Here is a 19,779-nt window from a genome sequence, read left to right on the forward strand (position 1 = left end):
ATTCAAGCGAAGTGGGCTTTAAGGCTAGGCAAGTTTGGTCCGATTCATGAAACCGATATTCCTCCAAATCTTCTGGACAACTACAACGAAATCATGCTCTAGCTCCTGCTGTTCGATTCCTAGATTTGGTTGGTTTTTTGTTTGAGTGTTGCTATTTGGCACATTAAGGTGCCTAACACCACATGAGGTGGTACCCTATGGTTGGTTAGTGATAGCCCATAATATTTATTAAATTCAAATGTGTGGGGCCCGATATTGGATTGCATCAATAACAGTATGCCATCTTCTTGTTGTGTTGGGCACCAGTGGTGCCCCTTAGCAATTCTCTTTTTTGTTTAGTTCTTTGTTAGTTTGCAGTTAGTTTTTAGTTTCTTCCTTCTATAGTGTCTTCGAGTCTCTAGCGGGAAATTGAGTTCGTTGTTTGGTTGTTTTCTTTTCTTGGACTTGTATTGCCCGAGGTCTGCTGTTGTGCATAACCTTTTGTTTGTGTTTCTCTTTATTTTTGGGCCCTTATTTGGAAGGGTTTCCCCCAAAAAAAAAATAATACAATAAAATCTCTGTATTCTTTATATCTTATTTATTGATTATTCGTTTCTGAACTGTAATAGTTTAAAGGGTATCATTTCCTATATCCCTTACTGATGAAACATTTCTAGGAACCCTCGAGGATGCCATGATTGTCTCAATTATTACTATAAATTCTAGCACGAGTTTTATCAGAAACCAATAAGACTAGTGTAACTCTAGACTCTCATTGTTTTGATAATGGGCCTTTATTCATAGATTGGGCCAAATATTGCACTGAACTATCACTCTCGGGTTGACCTTTAATGAGTAAATCCACTAAAAAAAGGAGATTTTTCATAAATATGACTTTTATGCTATTATTATACAAAACATATAGATATTATACTTTTTCTAATTTGTATGCAAAAATTTATGAAAGAAAAAAATAAAGTATGAGAAACACAATTACTATCTAACTAAATATGAGAAACTTGATTAAGAGTAAAACTATGACATAAACCCACTTTTATACAAAAATATGAGAAGCTAAACCCATAAAAGTGAAAATTTTTAGAAAAAATCGTAGATTAACTTTTTTTTTTTTGAAAAAAAAACTATATTTTTGCAAACTTTATTAAAAAACACTCATATAAATTGTAATTTCCTAAAAAAAAAAAAAACCCACCAAAATTAGGACACCATTCTTGGATATGATTACTGAGGGGATTAGTGAAGCCAAGAGAGAAGAAATGACAAGAGTAAGGACCACTTGCCTGCCAGTCTAGTTTGAGTGAACAAGACAAGGTTTAGATTCCCTAGCTATCGATCTCAATTCTCACTGAATTGAATTAGACTAGCAATAAAACATTTTTTCTAAATTAGTTAGTATAATAAAGTTGAAGAAACTGAACTTATAATAAAATGTTCTTAATTATTACCCTTTAACTGATTGATTTTATGATTATATTTGTTATAAATTGAGCTAACTTGGAAAAAAAATTATTGTTACTAATTTTTCATTTCAAAGAGATTTTTCTTTCTTTGGAACTAGATAGTTAACAATAAACTATTGATGCTGTGGTGTAGGGAATGGCGATGCTTTTTTTTAGATTATTTCTATGTTATTTTCTGGAATGCAAATTCTCATGATATAATAATCTTAGTACCAATCTTTAAAATGGTATTCCCTGTAAAAAGCATGGATATTAGGTAACTTTGTGAGTAGTCGGTAGACTACGTATCATAACATGGTAAATGAATGAGATAATACCCTTACAAATTCGGTGGTCCCCAAAATTGTCACTAGCTATAACTTATAATAGAAGGAGATGTGAATTGCACCATCCAATCTTCTTTTATTTAGGGAAAAAAAAGTGTCAATTCTTTTTTATCGTGGACCTTATATATTGCTACTGTTTTTTAGCGACACTAAACCATAATATTAATAATAAATAAATAAATAAAAATAAAAATAAAGAATAGCCATGGTGCATACCTGTAATTACATGTTTTTTATCTTATAAAAATTATTGATGCGGCAGCTGTAGAAGGATACCACCATTTGACAAGTCCAAAGAATTCTAATGGGACAAATTGTAGTGCTCTAAAATGTAGATATTGTTAATGTTTTGATCACTAGCTAGCAAATAGCAATTAAGTAATACTTGTGATCAAATAACCGATCGAATTGATTGTTCAATTAATTGATAAAAATGAAAGAGTGACTCAAATAATGAAGGATCTTGAGGAAGCGCAACAGAATAAAGGAACATAGAATATATAAATATCGGTCCATACATGTATATATTTTTCTCAGTTGGCTATGTTACGTAACGCATGATCTTGAAATTACAGTTGGGGTGGGCTATATAGGTCTTTAGTAGGTTGGGAAAGCGAATCAAGCAGCTGTTGAGCATTGATTAACATGGCTTTTTGTCGATAAGAAACCAACTGCGGAGCCATGGACCACACCACAAAATGTCACCATGGTCTCTGTGAAAGTGTGTAGTGTACCTTTGAGTGGGACATGTCGATCGGCCTCACTAGCTGTTTGTTGGGATGCCAGGTTCATATAAATCTTCACCACTAATCTTATTCTTCTTCAACCAATTCTTTTCATTTCTGTAAATTTACATTTCTGACACTGTAAAATTATCTATTGGCCAGTTCATCTCCAACTTTCACATAAAATCTTAGATAAGCCTTTTCGATTTCTTTGTCGTTGTTGCCCATCTTTTCAACTATTTGTATTATATGTGTGTGTCTGTGTGTGTAAAGTAGCAAGATTCTGATGATATCAGAAGGAAATCTCTCTCAAGAGTAGAGCAGCTTTTGTCTTTTTATTGTTCTGAAAAACCTATTGCGATGCATGTTTAAGATGATTTTATATCCGGCTTTGCACAATTCCATGACTCGAAAGAATCAAATAAGAAATGTGATCATTCAATAAATCAGCACATCATGTAGAGCTAACTATACACAACTACAGTAGATGTTTCTGGGAGAAGAGCATGAGACATTCAACACGTAATTACATTATTACTTACAATGGAGAGCAGATTAAACATATATACATATATTTAATTTAATGATTTTATTGCTGTGAACAAAATTGTAACCCAATTACCCTTTTAGCCATATAAACCAAAAATTTGAATGAATCAAAATATAAGCTATGCGTATAGGAGGTACCTAAAACTGAACTCATAAGGCATAATCTGGACAAATTGAGAAAGAGTCTGATTTTTTCCTTTCTCTAGGCACTTAAGAGCTTCTTTTCCTAGTTCACTAGGTAGCTGAAGGCAAATCCAATCAAGAAGTGACTCTAAGTCCTTTGCAAAGTCAAGCAAATACCAATCTAATAGCTTTGGGATTGCAAACTCGTCTGATGAGATTCCCACTGCAGCCTGTAAGTACTCTCTCTTTGCTACTTCCAGTTCATTCTCAACCTGAGCTGCTGTGTATACTCTCACCTAGGTCCATTTAACACGGACCAAATATCAGTATTCAGAAAAAGAAGAAAGAAAGAAATTATTCATTGCATTGTCATGTAGTTTTGAATATGGTAGTGAAGAAAGAACAAAACAAATCATAATAAGCAAAGGTGGTGACTACTGACTACTGATTGGTGAGTCTATGTATTATCATTAATGCAAAGCTATACCATAATTGGAATCATTGAAGGAGCTTGTTATAAAGAAACCCAACTACTTTTATCCAGAAACTTACAGCAGGAGAGGACCAGCTTCCGCAGGACAATGCAAAAGTTACCAATGGTTCAGATAACTCCAGCCCAAATATGCTTCTCGTTGTTTTCTCATCAATTTTGGTACCCTTGGAAAATGCCTGGTGGCCACTAAGGAGTAAGAAACTAAGTGATATTCAAAGTTTTAACTCTACGTATATAGAAGTTGAGTGGACCACTTACATATTTCGAGTGGTAAGGCAATCTCAAGATAAAATGTTCGATAGTTATTGCATTTAACAGGTGTCCCCCCACATTTACTGTTGCCTAATTAAAAGGAAACATAACCATATACATCATTGATCATTATAGATAATGTTTGTGTATTTAGTTTGAAAGAAACAAAAAAATTGAAAAGGAAAAACTTTGATACTATAATATTCCATACCTTTTGCATCAGGGCAACAACCATTTCAGGACTCTCTGGTATTCCATGGTCCAGGAATGCCTACAGTAAAATAGTGCTTTTATTTTACTTATGACAGCTTTAGAAAATATACATAAAAGAAACAAAAAGAAGCTACGAGTACTAGATGAGGTCATCTATTTACGTTCATCATGCAAGAATTATAGATATTGATCCAGAAAGCAAGCTTCTCCTGATGAGTGAGAGTCTGTAACTTGACAGAAGTAAGTTTCCCAAAGAGGAGCCTAAAAATTCAAAACCAAGAACAATGTGACTATTTAACTCTTATGAACGAAAACATCAAGTAGAAAATGAAAAAGAAAAAAACAAAAAGTCAATTACTGTTTGAGAAAAAAACTTACTTTAATCTTCGTAGCAGGAACAAAGAATTTGCTGTCCGATTTAGATTGATTGAGCCAGCTTCGATAGAGAACAATTGCTTGTATTTACCAATGTCCCTCTTTCCGAACTCTGAACAGATGCCATATGGATCTCTAAATTCTGTTTTCTCATTGCTTTCTTGGCTAACTAGATTGGAGAATGTTGGTAAGCATTCTGCACTACCCCGATTCTTAACAGAACTCATTCTCAAGAAAATGCTGGACAAGCATTTCAATATATTTTCGGAAATTTTGTTCGGGCCATCATCTTCTGAAGACTTATGTTCTGGAATAGTAGGACAAGTTCTTGCTTCGGCACTTTCAAGATCCCTTACTCTGGATTCTAACTGCACATTGAGGAAAACAACATGTTGATTTCACTTCATATCAATTTTCACAGACACCTTGTGAACGTTTGGTAAACTAACAACATACATGTAACTTGTGAATATCTGAACTCTTCTCTGGTGATTTAGGATCAGTTGGCAGCCTCTTCGCTGGTATTTTGGTCGTTGGAGGGCTTTTGTGGATCAACGGTCCATTTTTGTTTCTCTTAGAATTGATGCAAGATTGGTTCTCCTTCCCCAGCCTATCATCTAAAAAAAAAAAAAAAGGAGAGTTTTCATCATTGACTATTCAATCATTAATACCAATTTGACCCAAAACTTGAAATGGGATGTATAGAAATGATCAAATTCAATTAAGAAAGCTCACCAGAATGTGATCGAAAATGCTTTGTCCTCGTTGTTGTTGTGGAACTGGCCAAGTTAGGACCTAGACACTTGGGAAGCTCTAGCCTGGGACTTTTAACCAACAATGAATCCTGCAACTCAACAGAATTCTCCATGTTTCTCTTCGAGGATGAAATGTACACAGCTTCTTGGTACAGATCTTGCCTGAAATGAACAACCTGCTTTTCGAGTTGAACCACCTCCTCTTCTAACACAGCCACTTCGGCAAGAAGTTCTAGTGTCTAAACAAGATTAAAATGTCACAGTTAGCCCACTTTTTTTTTTTTGAAAAGGTCAGTTAGCCCACTTCTACAGTCTCATTAATGTATATACATATACATATATTTATAAAGTCAATTATTATGAATAATTGAATACTAACGTTAGGAGGGAGATAGGGAGGAAGACGAGGTAGAGCACCCAATGGCCTATTGAAAGCCCTTTCAAGAGCTCGGTGAACATTTTCCTCGTGCCGAAGTTTCTTCTTCAGTTTATCGACCTGAATCAAATAGAATATAATATCAGACAATGGAAAAATGAAAATGTTGTTACAAATTCAGAAGAAGAAAAGGGTGCTCGAAGAAATTAAGATTTTTCTCTTTCTTACATCTTGCTGTAATGCAAACTTTCTCTCTCTTCTTGAAGCTCGGCCATTAATGGCTGCTTTCCGGGTGTCTCTAAGCTTGCTCTCTTGCATCTCTAGCTTCTCCTGTAAGGCTCAAAACAGAGGTTACAGAGTATGAAAAATTAGCTTCCACAACACAAAATATATCACAGACAAGAAGAATTTGATCGATATACATATAGAGTGAACTGAAAAAAGCTAAACCCTTCTGCTGATTTAGATCAAAGAAGCTAACTTTTTTGTGTGTGAAAATGCAAATCACAATCTGGGGGAGAAGGCAGAATGGGAAAGAAAAGAATCTACTTTTCCCGGAAAATTTGCAAATTTGGAGGATTTGGAAACAACACAACACATGTACAGTCTGGGAAAATAATTGCAGAGGAAAAATGTATAAATAAATATATTATTGGAGAGAATACGAAGACTCAAATCTTGGCTTTCAATCCCATACGTCAGCAATCTGAGAATTTTTCGGAAATTTCAGCATTTGGAGCCTTGTCACTGAATTTGAAACCATAATTATTCTGATAAAAATTGTTAAGAATAAAATAATTACAGAACTCCAATGGATTAGACTATCCTACAGTAGAAACCGTTTTTCAAAGAAAAATATATATTTATTATATTGAAAAGAATTAACAGGACCCCATTTGAGATTTCAGACTAATATTATCATCATCATTACTTTTTCACTCTTCAACGGAGTTTTCCCTGGCTTCTGTAGCCTAGTAGTCCTTACTCTAGTATTCATCTTTCAAATTTGGCTTATTGAAATCTGCGAAGACCATGCAAAAAAACCGAACCCAATTCAATAATAATGATGATAACAACTTCATTAAATTTAACATAAGAAAAAAACAAGAAAGCTTTTAAGAGAAAACAAACACAAAAACTAGCAGTATAGAACAAAGGTTAATAAATACACCCCTGTTTTCTATATTGCCATAAATGGAGATCGATCGACAAACCTTAACACAAAAAGACCAAACAAAATCTCTCAATGTGCAACAAACAAAAGATCACTCCAACAATCCAATCCAGTCCCAGGAATTTTCCTGGTCCATTCCCAAACTCTGAGTTTAAACCGACCAAAACCCAGATAAGAAACTGCTTTCTGATTGATGCAAGAACACACAGACTGTACACACAAGCAGTAGAGGTAGATAAGATATAGATAAAAGCCCAAGAGAAACTGGGTTGATTAGAATTGAGTTGAGGGTTGTATGTGTTAAAATCCACCACTTAGTTAAAAAAATATATGCATATAAATATGTATAGATATGTGTAAGTATGTATGTATATGATTCCAAAAGTGTGAGTGACTGTCTCCGTGACAGTGAAAGTGAAAAAACCTTGGTTTAGCTTTGGGAAAAAGGCTTTTAAGTGCATCTCAGCGCAGTATGTATAAGTACACAAGGAACTGCACGCGCACTGTGGTGTGGTCTATTATCGCTCTCACCTCTCATCATGAACCAACGTGCACTCATTCATTTACCCATTCTATAAATTTATATATATATATATATTTAATCAAATGGTAATAGATACATAAGCTAATTTACTATTTTTCTTGTTAATCTTAAAAAGAAAATTATATATATAGGAACATTGTACTATAGGGGCATGCCTTTAGTCCCCACTGATTAGGGCATTTCTATTTTTAGTGGGTGAATAAATTCTTACAATTTTTTTTTAAAGAAATTCTGAATAATTTATGGTGCCGAAAAAGACTTCAAAATAATTTGTTTCACTCGCGTATAAAATAAGTTTAAAAATAAACGTGTTTCGTGTTTTCGGTATATAGATAAATTACAATTTAATTTTTTTATATGACGGTGTACGATGTAGTTATTAGAATTCCTAATAATTTTTTGGGAAATTCTAAATAATTTATAGTGGTGAAAATAAGAAATAAATTGTTTTGAAGATTTATTTATATACACGTGAAACAAGTTATTTTGAAACTTGTCTTTGGTATCGTAAATTATTCAAATATTTTTAAAAATTGGTGAAATGTCCTAAATAACTATAATGTATATCATCATAAAAAAAAATTGAATTATAAACCAAAAAACAGAGACACCCCTACCAATGGGAGCAAAATGCATGACGTAGTCGTGTGCCATATGTATATATATATATATATATATGAATATATATATATATATGGAAGTTTCTACATTGGGGACATGCCTTTTGTCCTCATTAGTAGGGACGTTTATATTTTTAGCACGTGAAAAAATTATAATCAAATCTTTTTACATGACGATATACAATATAGTTATTTAGAATGTCACACCATTTTTCAAAAAATTCCGAATAATTTATGGTGCCCAAAACATGTTTCAAAACAAATTATTTCATGTGCGTATAAAACAGGCTTTCAAAACAACTTGTTTCATGTTTTTCGGTACCGTAAATTATTCAAAATTTCACAATAAAAATGTATGAGGTTATAAATAACTATATTGTATACCGTTATATAAAAAAAATTAGACGGTAACATATTCATGTGGCGAAAACACAAAAACAAATTGTTTTGAAACTTGTTTTATACACACTTAAAACAGGTGGTTTTGAAGTCTATTTTCAGCACCGTTAATTATTCAGAATTTGTTAAAAACTAGTGAGATGCATACTATAATTACAATATACACCGTCATATAAAAAAATTCAATTATAATTTATTTACATGCTAAAAACATAAACGTATCTAGACTCTTAATGATTACTACCTATGGATGTTTACTTTAATATTAACTATTCAATTAAGATAAATGATCCATATTTATAATTGTTAATTAATATTTTTAAAAATAAATTTTGACTTTTTTCAAACTTTTGAAAAGATCTTCACAGGGTAGTCATATATTTATTAATTAAATAATAGAAAAGAATCTTATTTAATATTCATTCTTGATTAATTCATTTTATTTAAAAAAATATATTTTAGAATTTAATGAGAATAATTAACGTAACCATTATCTTTCCAACTAATGTTTATTGCCTAATTAATCTAAAAAATTCGAAATTATTGATTTTATTTATTTTTATAATAATTTATGATAGCTATCATGAATAATAACAAAAAATCTTTCATATATATATATATAAAAATATATAAAAGAGTTAAAACTTATTATTCATTTCATTGTAAGATAACAATACAAATCTTACCAGTCTACTTGGTGAATATTTTTTTTCCCTTCTTCTGTTTTACTATCTTATCTAAATTTATATCTGTCTCTCTCTCTATTATACATTTTTTCTTTTTATTTTCCATGAATATTGAAGTTATATGAAAGATTAAACGAGAACTATATCTGGGTTTGCCAAAACATTCAAATGTTTGTTTTACGTCCACATTTACATAGGACGATGGGGTTGACTCCAAAAGATTCAAAAATTGTAGCTAATTATAAAATAAATAAAAAATTGTATTTTTTGGAGGCCAAGAAATTGAAGCAATATGAGTTGGACACATTAATACGGAGATGGGTTTATTTTTTTTAATTTTTTATGAAAGGAGAAGCTGCCCAAACCACATGCTTGCCTGCCATATATGGTTTTTCGAGTTTGGATAAATAAATTTAATATTTCAAAAGGGCATTCCAACTTACTGGGATATGTCCCAAAACAAAAACAAAGGTAGATTCTTTTTTTTTTCCTTCTTTTTTCTTTTGTTAGCTAAACAACGGTAGAGTTGGTCATTTTGAGTTTTTATCTATGAATCTTGTTCCTCTAAGTGCACTCATAGTAGACTAGGTAAAATAACTAATTAGCTAAAATAGTTAAGAAAAGTCTAAAAAAAAAACCAAAAACAACCGTGCTTCAAATGATGTAAAAGGCATATGTATTTTATATTTCCACTATTTATTAGTTATATCTATCTACAAATGTATTTTACATATTTTTTTTTTATTAATTTCACATTTCTCTCCCATCTCTTTCTTGTATTATATGTTTTGTTTTTTTTATTTATTTTTATGAATAAAAAATATTAAAAAAATATAATATTTTAATGATACAGAGAAGAAAAAAATAAAAAAAATTTGATTTATGATATAAAGTAAAATTAAAAAAAACATTGTGAGCTATTTTAAAAAATAAAGTTGAGAAATTGGTGCCAGTGACCTGGCCAATCATACGCTCTATTTGTATTTTTTTTTTCTTTTTTACTTCTTCAATGCATTTTCTTTACTATTTTTGTACCTAGTTACACAGTCATATCCTTAATTAATTTCTGACAGAAAAATAATACAAATTGAGCTTTTTTTGGGAACAATAAAAAAAAATGATTACAATCGACGACATCATTAACAAGATGTCGTAAGTGGTACAACTTGTCGAATTAGCATATTATCAGGCAATAATAAAATAATAATTTAACTTTATTAATCATATATTGATTTTTTAAAACTAGACTTATGCATAATTCCATATGCATTTCTTTTATAGAAATTAAATAGAGCAATATATGGTGAATTCGGATAGTTGGTACTTTCTAGTCGTAGAAATATATTTATATATTATATATATCACATTCTAACTAATTTAAAAAAAAAAACAAAAATGAAAAGAAAAGTCAATTATTACTCATGTTGATTGTCACGTACCACAGCGTGTGACATTATTAATTACTAATTAGCATAAGCTAGCCGTTAACATCCACAACGTGTTAAAGGTCTAATCATACCAAATTGGCAAGCACGTAGTGTTTTAATGTTTTCATTATTGAATTGATTGGATTTAATATTAAAAATTTTAAACTCAATGTATTATTTTGTGGTTCTACTCAATTAATTTAATACTTGATTCTTTATTTAACATAAAACTATAAGAAATAGAAATTAGCTATAAAAAAATATGTTCAATGTTTCAAATTAAATATTTTAATTTTGTTTAAAAACATTTGTAATTTTTAGAAGATATTTTAAGATACTTATTATTTTGATCATTTAATATTTTTTACATTGCTTTACTCATTCTAAATACAAACAACATACAATGCATGTTTGTTTAGTTTTATTTATAAAATTTATTAATTATTTTTATTAAATTTATAACATTGTTTTATAAATTTCAAATAAATAACAATATTATATAAAAAAGAATAACATAAACATATTAAATGAAAAATTAAACTAAAATATTGTTTATGGTTTTTTTTTTAAATATATATAGTATGGTAACCTTTTTAAACATATATGATAATTTTTTTAATAAAAATTAAGATTATGTATTAATTATTATTATTATTATTATAATATTTAAATTTGTTGTATCCTAAAACTTAGCACGAGTTTAATTACTCAGCTCAGGTACAGCTGTCAGATGAATATGTGGAAAAATAACCAAATAGAACATTTGGTTAACAATGATGTGAGCAGCTCGAGACTCAACCCAATTCATACACGACGTACATGTTTCTATCAGACTGCCTCTTAGGGTAACAATCCAATTGGAGACTTATAGTGGCTAGATCCACATTTGGGTGCTCTGAGCTTTATACGAACTAAGGTTCAGATAGTTTTTAAACACCATCTCGGGTGAGATATTCAACTCGTGGGAACTGGTCAGAACGCAGACTAAAGGATCCCAAGAGATTCGGAGGCTCCTTATACGCTCATTAATGCTCAGACTGTATTGCGTATCTATTATTTATTATCCGAGATAGCAAGAATATATTCTATTTCGTTATCAAATCATATCCCAATGTAAATGAGAATAATATGTATTAAATGTATACCTTATTTATTCACGCACTTACCTAAACATCTCCAGGAAATTTCCCTATAAATATCAAGGATAATGGGCGGGGAGAGGGATGACCTTTTTGTATTACTAAAACTCTGCAGAAATTATGAGAGAAAAACAATAATACTGTCTCATGGACTAGCTGGATTTTAACCACTGAACCACGTAAAAGTTGTGTGTGTACGAAAGGGTTCTTATTATTTCATTATGGTTTACAATTTAGCACTAATATCCCCATTAGATTTCTTAATCTACCGTTGACCTGTGAAATTGGCCAACAGTCGTATGTACAATATACGATACCTTTTGAAATGAATATAAAATACGACAGAATACAAATATCTTAAACAAACACATAGGAACTTATAGTGGTTCAGTCATGTTCTGATGAACAGTAATAACCTAATCCACTTAGTTTTTAGTATTGAATTACTTGATAGACACTTACACTAATGAACAAGCTAATTTGCCCAGAGTTTCTCCCGAAAAATTCGTCAGATCCCCTTCAATGAAGCCCTAGGTCCTTTATCTATAGTACCCAGGGGCTATTACATGATCAGTGGTATTGAGATTGTGGTTTGGTACACGATTATTAGGTAGTGGAGATACGTGTCCACCTCCCCATGATTATGAGATCATGGGTCTTCTCGTTGTTTCCATGGATCGTGGAAGACAATGCACGATTGAAACCTCTGGGAAAATGCTAAGTCTAGATTGGTCTATGAGACTTAGGTGCTAGGCTCGACGACCCTTTAGAGCTTGGGTGCTAGGCCCGTCGATCTTCTGGATGCTAGGCCTATTGATCTTCTGGGTGCTAGGCTTATTGATCTCAGTCTGAACGAGCGTGAGTTTTACCCATTTTTAGGAGTGTAGGGCGACCACCCTATGGAGGATAGAGTGGGCCGACCACCCCGAGGGGTTCTTGGGCATGCTTGGGCTGACCACCCCTAGCGTTTAGGGCCAAGCCGACCACCCCCAGGGGGTCTTTGAACATCTCAGGCCAACCACCCCTAGGGGTTGGGGTCAGGCCGACCACCCCAAGGGGTGTTTAGGCCTGTCGACTTCCCTATAGGCACTGGACCTATCTTTTTTGCTCATCGGTCTTTTTTCAATACGTCATCATTTTTCCATGATTTGTGATGCCACGTGTCGCTTTCTCATTCGCCACGTCATCCCTAGATTTTTGAGGAATAACATTTTCCCCCCAAGTTTATTGTAATGTGTTCAGCATTACGGTAAACTTGATCTTGGCCCGAGAAACATATCGTAGCAGTACTTTAATAGCAAAGTCCCTCGAGACATTCTTTTATCAACTATCGATAATTTGCTCAACACTAATTCTTCAAGGATAATTGATAATTCCTAAAAATAACTAGATTTTTCAAGAAAAATTAATTTTCTAACAATATAGTATATTTTTCAAGGAAATTTGAAGTCCTAAAAATATAATATATTTTTCAAGGAGTTTGAAGTCCTAAAAATACAAAAAAAAATTCAAGGAATTTTAATTCTTAAAAATATAAGATATTTTTCAAGGAATTTGAATTCCTAAAAATACTATATATTTTTCAAGGAATTTGAAATTTTAACCATACTAGATATTTTTCAAGGAAATTTGAATTCCTAAAAATATATGGTTAGCATGAGAGGCTATAAGTAGAGCCTCACTTCTCACTTCCTTGCTATGTGCACCTCACCCATAGGAGTCTCCAAGCCCGATTTCTCTAATTCTTCCTCAACCTCAGATCTTTATTTGGGTAAGTACTTTCTCCTAATCCTTACATCATTTAATTTAAATGTGCTTAGATTTAGAAGAAATACTTTGAATCTTTGAGGAATCTGTCTGAATCTTCTTGTTTTGTTTTATTTTGATCCAAAATAATTAACTTGTTTGAATCAAGTCTACGATTTCCCTAGAATTTCCTTAACCTGGACGATTTCCAAGGTTACAAACCCTAGCACATGCGATTTCAGGTTTGTGAAACCCTAGGATAGGCGATTTCCAGGGATGTAAAACCCTAGGTTGACCACCTTTTTGAGATCCATTAGCCTGGCAATTTCTAGAATTCCAAACCCTAGCATAGGCGATTTCCAGGGATGTCCATTCCCTTATGGGCCGACCACCCCTAGGGTTTCCATCATGGGTCGAGTACCTCTAGGGCTTCCCTTGCATTTCCCTTGCCTTATGCGATTTCCAGGGATGTCCATTCCCTCATGGACCGAGCAATGTTTACCTCATGGACTGACCCCCCACACCCTTGGGCGACTTCCAAGGATCCAGGGTAGTCGGCCCAACCATAAGCCGACCACCTGGGTCCCTAAATTTTTTTTCTCTTCTCTTACTGATCTCTTTGGGGTCTTCCTTGTACTGTACAATTTATTGGAGACTTGAACTTTAGTCCTCTGGCATTTTTCTGAGGTTTGCATCCCTAGGGTGGTCGGCCTAAGGTGGTAGACCGACCACCTATGCCCCTTCTTTCATGTTTTGTAATCTTAGGGACCCAGGGTGGTCGCCCCAGGATTAGTTTCACTAGGCCGACCCCCCTTTAAGACTTCGATCAATTTTTCCAAAACTAGGGGAGTCCTATGGTGGTCGGCCTGAGCTTAGTCTCAATAGGCTGACCCCCTATATAGACATTTTCCCCTGATTTCTTCATTTTTGCTCCTTAGTTCATGGATATGCCCCCAGCTATTGGCTTCATTATGTTCACTTACTAACTTTACTCTTTATTTTTTCTTTGTTGCAGATGTCCATCTCCTCTTCACCAGACAAGTCAATAAGCTAGTGTACTCCTCAGGAGTTCTTGGAAATGGTGAAAAGGATTTTCCCTTGCTCTGATTTATATTTGTTCAGTGAGGAAGACCTCTTGAAAATGTATAGCCCAATGGCGAGAGTAAAACAGACAACTCGACAACCTTCCAACGATGATCCTTATATTGCCAGGCACATCACTCAGGGCTCTTCGCCTGGCTCTTCTCAAATCTCTTCTTAGCATAGTACGCCCCGCGGCTCTCAAGGCACATCTCAGCGAAGTCATTCTTCTCAGCGGGGCATGTCAGGTCAGCGAGAGTCATTGCGACACCCTTTGCATCGGGATACCAGTCGGGTTCCCCATCACTCTTCTTCTTAGAGAGAACATACTGAGAGCTCTCATTGCCATGCTACTCATCCTCAGGAGCGTTCTATTCATAGGTTCCGGCCTAAGGTGGTTCGCCCTCCTTCCAAGAGCAAGACAGTCTCACCTGCTGCGCAACAGAAGAAGAGACGACAAAAAATGTTCCATTCATCAGATTATGGGGCCACCTTTGCCAGTGAGATCATATGGAAACCGATTGAGAAGCCTCGCCCTGCTGATTACGAGGTTGTGTGGTTCAAGGGAGCTGCCTCTGACATGACTGAAGAGAAGGTAAAGAACTTAAGGAAGACCTTTGACCTCTCTGGCGTGTCTATTACTATCCCTGGTCCAGATGATTAAGATGAGGACCCCCCTTTGGGTATGTGCGCTTGGATACATTCTTCCATTAAGTCTGGCACCCCACTTCCTCTTCATCCATACTTCCGTAGCTTTGTGGACTATTTTGGTATTAGTCCTTCTCAACTGGCTCCTAATGCGATCTTGGTCTTATCAGCGTTGTACATTATCTATCACCACAGGAAATGGGCTGCTCCAGTGCCTCACGAGATCCACTACTTATTTGACCTGAAGACGAACCCTTCTCAGCGCAACTCGGGGTATTTCCACTTCCACCATTATATGAGCGAGGGTACAAACACCTTCTTGGAATAGATCTTTGGAAATAGCAAGGCGTTTAGATATGCTGACAACTATTTCTTCACTAAGGACGCAGAGGCCAACTACTCCAAGTTTAAGCTTGTTGGACCTTTTTATAGACCGCTCCCGACCCAGGCTATGACGATTAGGGCCAAGGCATTGATTTCCATGACCCATGAGGAGAAAAATGTCAAGACCCTCATTACTTCAGAGAACATTAGGAAGGTCGGGCTGTTTCCTCCTACTATAGCTGACATTCCGGATGACGATGGTCCCGAGCCTTTGAACGCCATAGACTCCCTAGGACCCATTCATGTCGAGGTGGTACCCTCTTTGCCTGTGCTAGTTGGAAAGGAGGGCGACGAGGTGGGTGCATCTGTCACGTAGTCATCGCTTGCTTCAGATGACTTTGATGAGACTACGTTTGAGCCCGAATCTCATTCAGAAGGTTTGACACTTTATCACCTTTATTCTATGATTCATCTGTGCTTAATATCCTTCTAACATTTTATCTTCTTTTGCAGGCTCAGACATGTTTGGTTTTTTTCATACCTAGCAGAGGTCAACTCCCACCGAGGCCAGTCCTTCTGTTCGAGCGGCTAAAAGGGCCAGGGTTGAGGCTGAGTTGATAATGGAGGTTCCTCCCGAGGTGCCTCCTCCGAATCCTTTGTCGTCTAGTCCGGTCACAGAGGTAGAGCTATCTTTACCTACACCAGTTCCTCCCATTTTCACTAATGCGGGTGCCTTCTGTTCTACGCCTGCTCCCTTATCTGAGCCACACCAGTCTGCTATACGGAACTTAGGTGCCATCATGAACCGAGTGTCTCATCTGGAGCAAACAACAAAGGCTTTTAATGGGATTAAGAATGAGGACTTGAGTACCATCCTAACAAAGTCACTCCTAGACATTCAGAGTGTGAGTCCTTTACAGTTCTCTTATTGTCTCGTTAGCTTGTGTTCTGACATTTATATAACACCTATATGTTTTTTTTGCACGCATTGATGCTGGTCTCTCATGTCCGTGATAGGTCTATGGATTATACCTCTACGCTCTCCAACCTTCGTTCTGAGCTTGAAGCTGTCCGCCAAGAGGTGCTGGACCATAGGTGCGTTCTCGGCTCTAGAGATGCTGACATTGCTTCGAAGGATGAAGAGATCAACACCCTCTGCAGTACTGTGGATCTCAAATAGCAGAAAGTGACCAAGTTGACTCTTAGGATAACCCAGAGGGAGGGGAAACTTGCTGATCAGCTCCAACAGTCTGAAGCTGAGAAAGAGAAGTTGATTGCTGACATGGACCAATTGTGGAAGGATGCTCTTGTTGAGAAGGAGCAAGAGGTTAAATCTTCCCAGGACAAGGCTCAAGAGGAGTATTCAGAGACAGCTTCTTCTTGCTTCCACTTTATTTGGAAGTCCAACAAAGATCCGAACTTGGATTTCCTTCCTGAGAAGACGCGAGCAAAGGAGCTTAGGAAGTGTCTGGCTCGTGAGGCTGCCGAGGCTTAGGGTGGTCTTTCAAATGATACTCCTTGCCCTAGTTAGTCTTCTTTTGGTCTTTTATTCTATCTTTCCTTTCATGCCATTGGTGAGGCACCTTGCACTTGACAATTTTTACAAATGACATTTTATGCCTTTATGCGTTTTTTTGTTCTGAGTACTCAGTGTATTGATTGAAATTTTTTATTTCCAATGCTTACTAAGTATATCAACTCGCAACCCTCATTGGTTTAGGTATTAGTATACTCTAAACACATGTATTTTATGTGCCATACTAACCTTACTCTACATTTTTCATGCTAACAATTATGGTAATGTGAGTAGTATGATACTTCACCAAGTGCCATGAACAAAACATGTCAGGTTGACCAGCCCATGGGTGATAGGACGACCACCCTATAGGTTGATAAATTGGCTGACCACCCTATAAGGGACATGGCTAGGAGTATCCTCACCAATGCCTTTTTTTGTTTTTGATTTTTGCATTTTCGGAACATATGTTGAACAAATGTCCTAGAAAAACTTGAGCTTGCTTAGTACTTAAGGTCACGTCCTCATTTCTTGTGTATACCCCGATCAGTATGTACTATATGCCCCCATGTGATCATGGGTTTAAAAGCCTTGGTCACTTGCTACTTGACCATGCCTTGCTTCGAGCATTTAGACACATAGTACTATCCTTTTCACCCAATGATACAAGAAGCAAATGCTTGTCCCTCATTGGTAGTCAGGTGATGGTTTCATACTTTGTAGTAATGATACCTAAACATAGATGCAGGTTGTGTAGCAAGTGTCAATCATGATCTACGTAATCTCTCGTGTACTCGTTATAATGATTGTAGACAGAAGTGTCTAAGTTGGACCAACCGGGTCTAGATGGGCTAATCGAGCCTGTAACGAGTCTTAGATCAAATTATCAGTCGGTCCCTCAAGGACTAGACTTGATTATGATCCGATGATGGTGACTAGTCCTCAAACCTATCTCTTTTGTTGATCGTATAGGTCGATAGGTTCCTCAAGAACCAAGATCGAACATGATCAAATAAGTTGACGACAAGGTCCTCAAACCAGTCTTTTGTTTGGATCGTATGGTTTGATAGGCTCCTCAAGAACCAAGATCAAACATGATCCATAAATTTAGTGACAAGGTCCTAAGACCTGTCTCTCATTTGGATCGTATGGGTTAAGAGGCTCCTCAAGAACCAAGATCGAACATGATTCATAATTTGGCGACAAGGTCCTAGGACCTGTCTCTCGTTTGGATCGTATGGATCGATAGGCTCCTCAAGAACCACGATTAAACATGATCCATATTTTGGTGACAAGATCCTAGGACTTGTCTCTCATTTGGATCGTATGGGTCGATAGGCTCCTCAAGAACCAAGATCGAACATGATGCTTATTTTGGGTACAAGGTCCTAGGACCTGTCTCTCGTTTGGATCGTATGGGTCGATAGTCTCTTCAAGAATCAAGATCGAACATGATCCATATTTTGGCACCAACATGAGTTATGAGATCAGAGATAGGATAAGACATCCTCAATGCCTGCACTGAGGCTCAACTCACAGTGGGACTCTGAGGAGCTAATGTTATTGCATTATCCTATTCTGCAGAATATACACTAATGGTTGATTTTCTCTTGCAGCTCACATGGGATTAGCTGATATTGCCCGGTCCACCTGATGATAGGAGCACCTCCAAGCTCTTCGGTGGAAGAGGGGTTATCACGTCCTTGGGAGCATCCAGAACCCTCTTCACCAGCCAAGAGGCAGAGAGTTCCCACTCCCCCTACGGCAATTCCTGCGGTCGTCTTGCCCCCAGTCTTAGAGATTCCTTCCTCACCCAGGCCAGAAGAGGTGGTCCAAGACTCGGGACAAGAGACATTGCCACCCTAGGTCCGTCTTCTGGTGTACCCCGAGAAGTACGAGGGGGCCCTACTGGAGCAATACGAGAGGATGCTTCATCATTTCAAAGTAAGGCTGGAGGAAGGCAACAAGGCTCTCCACAAGATAGTGGAGGCCCTTCACCAATTGAAGCCATCGCGAGAGAGATCAGTCATTCATTCGATAGGTCAGGCCAAGCTAGAGACCTTATTCCCTGCCATGCTAGGGGAGATTGTCACCCCTCTCGCTTCCAAGCTCCTCCAAGGGGTTAGCTCCATTATGTGCGAGTTGATCACCTGAAGTTTCGCCCAACTGGGCGACAACAATTAGGCTTTTCTTGTGGCCTCGTGTTAGTACGCTTCTGTCCGGGTAAGTCATTCATTCTCAACGTTCTAATTTAATTCAGCAATGCTTTGGGCTAACCTTTACCTTTTCTACAATCTGCCTTGGCTTGCCAATGCTTGGGAGACATCATCATGGAGAAGTCATATCAACTCTAGCGATCTCAGGACAAGATAACCTCCCTTAAGGAAAAGCTCCAAGGCCCTCAAGAAGAGCTCGCCTAAGTGAAGCTGTCCTAGAAGCCAAGCAAAAATGCTCTCGGGAGCTTGAAGAGGCTGTCCAAAAGGCCACCGAGGACATGTAGCGGGCCCAAGAGGAAGTGAAGACGGCCACAGAGGGTATGCAACGAGCCTAAGAAGAGGCAAAGAAGGTCACAGCCGAGGTCGCCCGAAGGGTCCTTGAAAACTCCCAGCTTCAGGAGCAGACTAAGGAGGTTATAGATCAGGCTGCACTTGGGGAGGGAAAAGCCCTCCAAGCCATGGAGATGAACAGGTCCTCTCGGTGTCAAGTGGACAAGCTAAAGAAAGAAGTTGAGACAATCGTCGAGGATTCCTTCTACATGGCCTGGTACCATAATCAAGACATGAGCTTGGATTTCATTGGAGAGCCTAAGAAGTATAGACTCCTCTTCGA

General features: G+C 36.3%; 1 protein-coding gene across 2 annotated transcripts; it reads right to left on the reverse strand.

Annotated features, from left to right (window-relative positions):
• Window positions 1–3,018: 3,018 nt before the first annotated feature.
• Window positions 3,019–7,262, reverse strand: LOC133803337 (uncharacterized). Of its 2 annotated transcripts, none has more exons than XM_062241343.1 (12): window positions 6,862–7,254; window positions 6,579–6,668; window positions 5,876–5,977; window positions 5,651–5,767; window positions 5,252–5,510; window positions 4,973–5,133; window positions 4,520–4,884; window positions 4,303–4,402; window positions 4,140–4,199; window positions 3,935–4,018; window positions 3,736–3,852; window positions 3,019–3,479 (listed from the first exon to the last, which is right to left on the reverse strand). In XM_062241343.1, the coding sequence occupies exons 2-12, from the start codon at window positions 6,642–6,644 to the stop codon at window positions 3,180–3,182; spliced, it is 1,731 nt and encodes a 576-aa protein (XP_062097327.1). In that variant the 5' UTR covers window positions 6,645–6,668; window positions 6,862–7,254; the 3' UTR covers window positions 3,019–3,179. The 2 variants fall into 2 exon arrangements, with proteins under 2 accessions (XP_062097327.1, XP_062097328.1); XM_062241344.1 differs by having other exon boundaries at window positions 3,400–3,479; window positions 3,671–3,852; window positions 6,862–7,262.
• Between the last annotated feature and the right edge of the window lie 12,517 nt (window positions 7,263–19,779).

The sequence above is a fragment of the Humulus lupulus genome, chromosome X (genome assembly GCF_963169125.1).
Source record: "Humulus lupulus chromosome X, drHumLupu1.1, whole genome shotgun sequence".
NCBI classification, from domain to species: Eukaryota; Viridiplantae; Streptophyta; class Magnoliopsida; order Rosales; family Cannabaceae; genus Humulus; species Humulus lupulus.

Coding starts and splice junctions, on each gene's coding strand:
- LOC133803337 (XM_062241343.1), bottom strand. CDS start 6,644: ATGAATACTAGAGTAAGGACTACTAGGCTACAGAAGCCAGGGAAAACT. Junction 5,978..6,578: donor CTCCGTTGAAGAGTGAAAAA/GTAATGATGATG, acceptor TGAGCCTTACAG/GAGAAGCTAGAGATGCAAGA. Junction 4,019..4,139: donor TTGTTGCCCTGATGCAAAAG/GTATGGAATATT, acceptor CCTTTTAATTAG/GCAACAGTAAATGTGGGGGG.